At 36.7% G+C, this 10,668-nt stretch overlaps 1 protein-coding gene across 4 annotated transcripts in view; it reads right to left on the reverse strand.

Moving 5' to 3' along the window:
- Positions 1-1,059: 1,059 nt before the first annotated feature.
- Positions 1,060-10,668, reverse strand: part of LOC109913713 (casein kinase I) — a 53,666-nt gene continuing 44,057 nt past the window's right edge. For 2 of the 4 annotated variants that reach the window (XM_048610725.1, XM_048610728.1), the window contains exon 9: positions 1,060-2,901. In XM_048610725.1, coding sequence (XP_048466682.1) covers positions 2,851-2,901 — 51 coding nt within the window. In that variant the 3' untranslated portion in view covers positions 1,060-2,850. The other 2 variants (XM_048610727.1, XM_048610726.1) reach the window with 2 other exon arrangements.

A 10,668-nucleotide genomic window follows, 5' to 3' on the forward strand; every position in this document is an offset into this window, starting at 1 on the left:
CAATAAAATATGACTGCCTTTTTTAAATAAAAATATCTATGGAAATATTTGGTACCATACAAAAATCCAAATTCAACTTGACAACTGTCACTAGATAAACAGCTATATAATGGAGCCAGGCTGACGGAACTGAAAGTGAATATTATTCAAGCCAGGGAAATCCACATGATCAGCAATCAAATTTTAGTTACATTACTTTTAAAGATAAGGCAACTTATTGTTTAACAGTAACAAAGCTGAAAACCAGTTTAAAATTGTGGCTTGGCAGCTAACTCACCTTTTAACTGAAACATTTTCCAACATCCATTCTGTGCAGAGACACGTTCTGCATTCAGAACCAGTTTAGATGCTGGACGTTTTCCTTGAGATTGAATGGAACCGTTCAAATTTCCTATTATGAATGTATTCAAAACGTATTCAGAACTGGACAATTCCGTTGGAATGCAAAAAGACTTGATGCTATAATTGCAAGGGAGTTAAAATAGCACATATTCTATTTGCTTCCAAACTTCAATGGGAGAAACAGCTGCCAACTTTATTGAGGATGAACAGGTGAAGATTAAGACATAAGCTCATAAGATATTAAAACAGGAGTAGGTATTTGGCCTATTGAATCTATTCCACATGCAATAAGATCATAAAAAACAAAGTACTGCAGGTGCTGGAGATCTGTAATGAAAACAAACAGTGCTGGAAAAACTCAGCAGACCAACAGCATCTGTGAAGAGAGAAACAGAGCTAACATTGAGACTTCACTTTGATTTCAAGAATCTGATTCAGAACTCATATTGGACTCTCAATGTTAACTTTACTTCTGTCTCCAGCATTTTATGTTTTCATTTCAAGAAACCTTAGTTTGGCCTCAATTCCACTTAATCTAACCATGTCCCGCAATTTACTTTCAAGTAATGGCTTACGCATTGAGTGAGCACTTGTGGAATGCATTCCAAATTTTCTTGCTACTGATCATTAAAGTTAAGTAAAAAATTAACAAATATCCAATGCATTAATTACAAAGATGCCCCAACTCTGAAATTTACAGCGATAGAGAGAACCCAGTACAAGTCATTATGAATTTATTTACATTTTTAAAGTACACAAATACAGCTGCAATACAAACAGATTACCAGTATTCTGTTACCATTACACAGGATATACACAGACATTCTACAGAGGGGAAAACCAGCCATCCAAGGTCACTGTGGTTCACTTGCTTGAAAGAAAAATTGGAAGAGTCCGATATCTTGGAGGCACCACCAGTTTGATGTATTGGCTGTGAGAAGGAAACATTTATCTTCAAGTTTTCTCTAACAAATCTTATGGGGACAAAAAATAATTTAACCACAAACATTTACAAAATTAATCTCACATAACTACTGAAATGAAGGAAAGAATCTTAATTCAGTAAATGCTAGCTGTAGCTGTGTTCCTGTTCAACATGTCAGTGCGCATGCATCAATAGTAAGGCATTTCTGACATTTAGCCAGCAGCCCTTTCATGTTACCTCCCAAGACGCTGATGAGAAATGCAAGTGTGGGTGATTGATAAAAGGAGATGAACTAAGCATTTGATAAAACATATACATGTCCGAGTTCTTCCATTCCCTCAAGAGCGCTACCTGGAAGATGTACAGAGCAACCAAGTTATGATTTTTGGCTGAATTCCAGTCAGGTTTCAATAAACACCTCCAATCTGGATTCAATAATACCACATGTAAACATTTTAAAATAACGAAGTATGTCTTGAAGCATGCGCATTGGAATGTATATATTCATTAGCCGCGCTAGGCTAATGGCAGAATTCACATTTTTACTGTACATGTCCTTTGGAGCTTTTTGTTTAAAAAGCCTTTTCTACTCCTAAGTGATTAATGGAGATGCTATAACTCCTTAGGCCAGGGAACTCAAAGAGTAAACCTGGTCCTAACACTATTTAGACGCTGTAGTTTAAAAATAACTGTCACCAAAACACAGCTTTACCATTACTTTTTAAACTTTATTCTTCCACATTTTGATTTTTACTGTCACATTTTCTGTTGGACTTTGGCACTGCCATTTTAATCATCATTGCTTCCACCTGATACGTTGGCAGCCTCTTCCACAAGATAGAAAATGGCTACTGGCACCAATGATCATTCAGCTTTTATTATGATAAAAAAAATAAAATGTGGAAGTTAAAAGTGCACAAACAACCTAAATAATAATTCAAAAACATTAATTGATACAGTGTGCTACCAAAGAAGAAAACATTTTTAAACTCAAGTTTAATACAAAAGACTGGAGAAAGCTTTAAATAAAATCAGCTGCTTTTAAATTCACAAACACCCATTGCCAACCCTATTGTTATGGGATTTCAAGTCAACCAATCAATCTTCATTTCAATTCTCAAACCGATAAGAGCATCACATACATAAAAGCAGGACAACAATCTACTTATCTACATAGATTCTGCTTTCAACTTTAGCAGGCTGTTACAAAATATTTAAACCAAGTAAAGGTCTACGGTTGTACAGTAGAGTAATAAAAGGCTACATAATGCCACTCATGGAAGGAGAGGGATGGCGATATCTATTCTATATGCGGTCAATTCTGTAAACCGTCTTTAGAGCCCTTGCTACTGAAGCAGCGGGCACAATCTTTTAACTTGTATTTTACACTGCAGTCAGGCAAAGATTTCCTTGTGAAGGTGTTCTTAAAGAAAACATTTTAAGAAAAGTTTTCCTTCTGCATTTAAATTAAAGGCATCGAGAGCTTCATTTTGTTGGTTTACTTTGTAAAGGGGGGGTCACAAGTTTCAAGGTTAGAATGGGACATCAGCCATGCATTGTCCACCCTCCATGGTGAGTTATTTTCATCGAGGAACAGTGGAATGGATGCCGCTGGAAGTCACCCGGGCTGGGATCTGTCCGAAGAAGCAAACGAGAAAAAATTAGTGCCCTATCAGTATCAGCACCAATAAGCCGCTCAGTCTTAAAGTTCAATCACTGACATACATTGTTAGGGTAATGCAGAATACAAATACAAACACAAGAAAGCCAGAAAATGTGGGATAGAGCAAAAAGCTTATGGCATAACACTTTGTCAATTAGATGATATAAGCAAATAAAACTAGATGATACTGAGTTTTTAAAAATGCATTTTAGGAAATCCATTAAGAAAACTCTGGGTAAGATGTTCAAACTTTCCAACTCTGAAATGTGTGCGAATCCAGTCCTGACTGGTGGCTGATAGTTTTCTTGCTGTCCGCTATATGGTTTATAAGTAAACTAAACAGAAGCACCTTAACCCAATTCTTAGTGAGCAACGGTCAAATCAAAGGATTGTCTTCTAAAAGTTGCATGTCAGAGGAACATTATTAACAATGACTTTTGAATGATTTTTCAAAACATACAAATTCAGAAACCACAAAGGTGTTGGAACAAAAACAATGGCAATAGTCTCACCAAAATTGTATGAAGAAAGGTGTTGTTAAAACAGGGGTCAAGTCATGCCACTGGCAGCGGAAGCTGAAATTTGGGTTTTGTTCACTGCATACCTGGCTTGGTAATATATGATATTCTGAACTGTAGAAATCACTTCAATCTCCGGGATCGATAGTACTCTCAAGTGAAAATACACACTATTAACCCTCGAAACTTCAAAAGTTCTAGCATGAACTACATGTGCCATAAATTTACATTTACCAGGGGATATCACTAACTATTATATTAGTTTTTTGATTGGCAACCACTATTAAGCAGGGCGGATTCCTTTGCTAGAATTTACAGTGCAAAGGGTCATCACACTGAAAAGTTTAACTAATAAAGAAGCATTAAAACAGAGAAGCACTAAAGACACAAGTAATGTGTGTTCAAGGTCAGGATTATTAACAAAGCATCTTCACCTTGGTTTCACAGAAATTAATTTCCGGACAGGTAAAACTGGAGGAAACAACTTTGAATAGAAAACACTAAATTCCAAATTCTCTCTTACCTTTTACCAAAAGGTAGCTTTCTAAAAGATGAGGATATTCCAACAAAATGGATTTCAGTAACTCCACTACACACAATATACATTTGCATTAGGAGTATAAGAATGAAGCTGGTCACAGCAGAACAGACCAAAGTATACTCGAATACTGGATCGAGAGCAGTACAAACTTAACTGAACTTCCTACTCTAACTGGACTTTGAAATTTCAAACTAAATATGTTATATTTTAAAATTGCAAACAATTTCATGTTTTGAGAATTTAAAAAGCCTAAAATGCCACCCAAGAAAATACTGTCATTGGCAACACAAAACATTTAAATACAGTACCAAAACTAAAGATGCAAGTACAAACTTTTAAAAGATGTATTAGCTATTCATTGAATTTATTGATATTATTGAAGACACAATTTACTCTCAACTCTAATTATTTATTACATTTCAGGATTAGCAGGTGTGACCGGTATACACCCAATACAGTGCAAGCCAAATTTCTCTCCGATTGTGACCCCATCTCAAAATCTGAATATCAAGAGATGTTGGTGAGAACCAGGAAACAGGATGACCTATGAGAGAAGGTGATGCCTGAGAGAGCAGGCGAAAGGGGGCAGAGGTCCTCAGCACTCAGTGCTACCTTGGAGCTCCCAACCCCAAACTTTCAGGTCAAGATCCTGTGGATTCCTGACCTTACTTTGGAAAGCCCTGATTTAACAACCAGAGTAAATCCACTAACATATTTCTGTTGAAATATCTGTCAGTCTTGAAGTACAACAAATATTTAAATACTGACCTGCAGTAATTATCTCTGACAAAAATAATTTTTAGTCTTTTGACGAGCATTTACTGGCTTCTCTGGCACTAATTTGTGACAACCATAACATAACGATTAGCTAAAAGTTCCAAACATCTCAACAAAAATGCTATAAGGTATTTCTGTAGCCACACACCTTGCCATTTTGTGTCAACATACCAATTTGAAGAATTGTGGATGAAATAGTAAGTTTGAACTTACTTCATTTCTCTTTACCCTGTAAAACGGTAATCAAAATATTGTTTATTCTGTGGCACCAAACCACAATATAATGTTTTTGGTTTTGTTCAGTATTTAACTGAAAACAAGTTTGGAATAGTCAAATCTGGAGGGTAGCCCCTGCTGCACTGCTGTATTTGATATTTATGATCCAACCACGAACTTGTACTTAAGTCTACTTTACAGACTTTAAGCAGACAAATTGGCAACTTACATCTGAACTAACACACAGACACTCCTAATACACAGTAAGTATCACAGTGGTGACAATATTATCTGAAGTGATAGGGAGCAGTGTTGACTGAGCTTATCACTCAGTTGAAAGGTAAGAGCAGTTTCTGTTGTACACCTCCTTGAGCAAATTCAGAGAAAATCTTGATACGTAAACTGGGATAAAAACGAATACTCCAAACACAAATGTTTCTTTGCACATTGTCTCATGCTGGAGATAGGTGCCACCAAACTGTACCAGCTGCTAACATCCCTTTTTCTTCCATCAATTTATTTACTGTCTTTAGACAATGGACTATAATCTATCGGAATAGCATGCCAAGAATATATTAAGAATCTATTCACTTACTGAACCAGCGTAATTCAAATGGTGGTATAGGAATCTCAGTTTAAATAACATATCTCCTTTAATTTCCTATTTGAAGGAAAGAAGTTACAACACTGCAATACTACCCACCACCCCCATGCAGACAGTACAGTCTTGAACAAAGCAGCAATAGTATCAAAGCAGAAGACCGTGCATCAAGATTTCATAAACAGATTAAATGGAAACCAGGCCAAAACCTACAAATGTCAAGTATCACTGCAGACATGGTCTACACTAACTCAGACCAAAAAAATGCAAATTAAGGGTCCATGGAAATACAGCAGCCAGAATGCAGTCTTGTGTGGGATGCATAAATTACAAGCAGGATAACAAGTTGCAGCAAATGATTGGGAAAAGCACCAGGCAATACAAGAACAAAGATACACCTGATCTTCTCCACTTTTAGCATGGAAATGTTGAACTACTTTTCAATATCCATGCATCGAGCTTTATTTTCCCTTAAACACAGACCTGTAATGTAAAAAATGAAGCAGAATCTTGTCCTATTCCCTAACCCACAAAGTTTTACATATGCATATTCATCTGAATATTCAAACATTTATAATGATTTCTCAGCCTGTATTCATACTGGTGTCATCTTATGCTGTATCCATTCTAGTACAGTTGAATAAGCTGAAATCTTATTAGGTTCAATAACAGAGATCATATTTCATCCATATCTCCCTGTACTGAATGTGATTGAGAATACTTATAAAACAGGTCAGGTTTGACTGACCTTTCCTGCACTTAGAAAATGTGACATGTTCTGCATTACATTTTGGGTCAGTTATGTGAAATGGACCATTTGCACAACTCCATCAATATCCGATGAATGCAGAGGTAGTTCTGATTTGGCTATGAATGGTTATATTCTTGAAGCAGTTGTAAATTTGGAGCCAATATTTAAAATACACTGCAAAACGAGTTGAAGACTCCAGCATCAGTGCCCTTGCCCTTTGTCGAGCATGGTAAACACACATTTGTAAGGATACAAACTGTACAAGATAAAATGTTGTAGACAAGCTGAATGTGGACAAAACGCTAATGTTCTTTACAATCATATCTGTAAAGCATTATACAAAGGCTGAGACATCAATATTTACCTTAAATGAAAAAAATGAGAAAGATCTTGCACATGGAGTGAGATTAATAATGGGAATTTTGTGGCACCTTATAGTACTGACTGATCCCTACAAAATGTGCTTCAAAGCATTCCATCCTTGGTCTCTTCTACTTCAATGAGACGGGACTGAGGTACACTCACCCAATGCTGCCTTCAGTGCGTTTGGACCAGCTACATGCCATGATGCTCGAAAGGGAGGCTATTCTGAGATGGGGAAAAGACATCTATTTGTAATCTGTGCCACTACCCACACAAAAACCATTCTAAACAATGAGTTGTAACACTCCAGTAATGATCTATACAGCTAACTGGACATAGCAGAAAATTTGAAATTGCAAACCAACTAAAATTTATTGGGATAATAGATTCCATCTCTGCACTTCAATGAACCAACAGATCAGCAAGAACTTGGACAACAGTGTTCAAGCCGCAATTGCAAACTGTTATCTATGAAGACTGAAACAATTTGCTAACTCAGGACTCTTACAATCAACCAACCCAAGTGTTAGCAGCAGCAACATTCTAATTGAGAGCTTAGGGTTAAAACTTCATAACTCAATGCTTTAATATACTCAATAAGAAAGATAGCTCTAGAGCACCTTCTCTGGTCATCTCTTTGCTAAATCATACCATATAATATTCAAAAGCTGAACACATTTCCTATTATACACATAAAAATTACACATCAAATTCCATCACATTCTTAAGCATGATTCTACACAATTCCTTTCAAATGACTTCGCTGGCATCACAGCATCTTGGATCAACTGTGCACCAAGACCACATTAATTTCCTCCAGTGCTAGAAACCTATTCAGAACCCTTTATTCTCCACTGACTGAAATGACCATGAAAAATGGCCTCTGCACCTGCAAGTCTAGGCAGGAGGTTAGCAGGGTTAGGATCAGACGCCTCTGATACTTAAACCATGATAAAGTACGGTTATAACCATGAAAAACTGAAGTTACAATTGCCTTCCTCCTTTTATTCATCTACATACATGGCGACATCATTCAAACTATATCAGATTCCACATGTACATAGACAGCAGCTAGCTCTACCACTATGCCACCTCTTTTGAACCCTCCGCGTTTCGTCAACTAGTTTGTCCAACATCCATCACCAGATAAGAAAATATTTCCACCAATTAAACAGAGAAGATAAAAATTATTGCCTACAACCCCTGACAAATTGTACACTTTAGCTATTGACTCTGCCCAAATTCAAGATAGTGTCTCAAGCTCAGATAGCTTGCAATATCACTGTTCCATCTGACATTAAACTGAACTTCTTATTCCTAATACTGCCTATTTCAACCTTAACTAACCTGTCTCCGAAAGGGTCATCCTTACCTTTTTTGTTTCCAGATCTGACTACCTTGCTGCTCGTGTGGCCAGCCTCCCAATGTCATTGCTCCAATACTGAACTCCCCAAAACTCTGCTGACCATATTCAAATTGCACTGTCTTGTTTACCCATCATCCCCTGTGCTCGCTAAATTAGTTCCTAGTCCACCTCTCGTTCAAAACTGAAATTCCTACCCATGTGTTCAAATCCCTCCCTGGTGTCACTTCTTTCTCCGACACCTGGTCCATGAACTCTGTTTCTTTGGTTTCATTTGGGTGGGTTCCAAGCTCTGGAATTTGCCTCAAGTCCTACCAATTCTGTTTGACATCAAGACAATCTTAAAAACCAATCTTTCTGGCCAAACCTTTGACACCTGTATTGATGTCCTTTGGCTTGGTATTAACTCTTTCTATTTCATCCAGTCAAGCATCTTGAATCTTTTACTACATAAAAGGTGCTAACTAAAAGCAACTTGGTGTGGTACACTACAGGATTTGGAGGAGCTCAGACACCTAGAATAGGTGGTTAATATAATTCAGCATCATCTCAATGCTTTAATTTTTTTTTATTAATTAGAAGAAAATGATGGAAAGGAAGCTTTAAGAGACAGAAAAGTTCTAAAATGCAGATTAGATAACAGCAACTAAATAATATCTGCAAATGATTTTGATTTTATTTGATTAAAACTTCAGTTTCATGGGGATCTCAACAGTGAAGACTCTCTATACAGAGAGTACAAATTGTCTGGACACAAAATTTAATAGTGAAGTTTCTGACATAATAAAGTAGCTTCAAAGCAAGACCTCAATTTGATTAATAATAAATATATTGTAATTGGAAATATACAGGAAATATACACGCTAAAGGTTCTGCCTTCAATTTTATGTAGCAAAGTGTTGAGTCATACAGGAATCACAATTTTATTTAGATGTATTTATAAGAACATTTCCCTAGCAACGAAATTATCTGATAAAGGAAGTCATTTAATTTCTGCCAGAAGATCATAACGAATGGTTTTCAACTATGTTAGAGTTTAATACATGAGCAAGACATGCTGAAAAGAATGATGGTGAAATTCAAACAGTTGGGAGTAGGAGCCACAGTCAAAATGATCGATAAAACTGAGGTAGTAATTTCTATTCAACCTGAAATGTCTTTGAAATAAGCCCTAAAAATGCTTCTTAAAATGCAGGGAACAAATAACACCAAATTGCTTTGGCAAACAAAAGAATCTTACTTCACCCCTAGCTGACAAGTTAGGCAACATTCTGAGCTAATACCATCTGCAACTATACATAATGTCTTTTTTTAAAAAAAAAAAATCACGTGCCATCTTTACATACATTTGCAAAACTTGTTTCAGTATTGCATAATGTGAATGCTGCAAGCAAACGCGTTTGTTATTGAAGCACAGATCACCAGCCTACACACATACAGAGCACGCTACAGTTACACCACAAGCCAAATCAGCCCATCTAAAGCAGATATAAAATTGCTGCAATACAAGTTTTCTATTTTCATCAAAATAATCCAGACACTGCAAGGTCTTGGGTGTTTTACAGGGTTCTAGTGTACATTAATTAATTGAGGAGAAATTTATTTTCAAAAGACAGAGTCTTTGGAACTCTCGTCCTCAAAAATGGTAGACATAGAATATATGAATATCTTTCAGGTGATCATAAATTTATGATTATCAAAGGGGTGAAAGCTTTTCGGGGACAGGCAGAAACGTGGAGTATCCAATCAGCCGAGATTTTATTGAATGGTAGAGCAGGCTTGAGAGGCTGAAAGGTTTATTACTGCTCTTATTTCATATTCTTCTATTTCAAGGAGGTGGCCACTCCATCACAATAGTGATCCACACTTAGGTGGGGAGGGAATCTAGAATATAGTGCTCTACACAGTAGGGCGTAGTATAAAATAAACGTTATTTCCAAATACAAATCTTGTGGTGCATCTCTGCATTAGTGTTCACATTTAAGTCTTTTCTAGGTTTGTTCTTCTAATAAATAAAAGTCTTCTCCAATATGTGTAGTATTATCCGCATTCAAAATAAGCAATTATCTGAAAATTCAAATCATCAGAAAGGTGTGACATACATCACATTAGTAATGATAAGAGTAGGTGTGGATTATTTTAAATTATCTTTTGGAGCCAGTGGATTTTAATCTCACTGTTACAATTACCAGGAATGCATCCTCACAACCTCCACCGTAATTCGTCGAGAAATATCTGTAAAGGAAAACCAGATGATACACAATTTCTATATACTTCTGCTCAAACTTGAAAGAACAAGCCTTATCGGAGATATTTTTGTGCGGTGCTGTAGGAGATGGGCAATTGGGCATAAAACTCCTACCATCTATATTGTTTTTTCGTTCTTGGAACATTAACACACTGCACTCTGCCAAAGTCATGAGAAGAACATATCATTTAAACTGAGACAACAAGGTGTACAGCTGGATGAACACAGCAGGCCAAGCAGCATCAGTGGAGCAGGAAAGCTGACGTTTTGGGCCTAGACCCATCAGAGATAGTAGGAACTGCAGATGCTGGAGAATCTGAGATAACAAGGTGTAGAGCTGGATGAACACAGCAGGCCAAT

The sequence above is a fragment of the Rhincodon typus genome, chromosome 23 (genome assembly GCF_021869965.1).
Source record: "Rhincodon typus isolate 14 chromosome 23, sRhiTyp1.1, whole genome shotgun sequence".
Classification (NCBI taxonomy): domain Eukaryota; kingdom Metazoa; phylum Chordata; class Chondrichthyes; order Orectolobiformes; family Rhincodontidae; genus Rhincodon; species Rhincodon typus.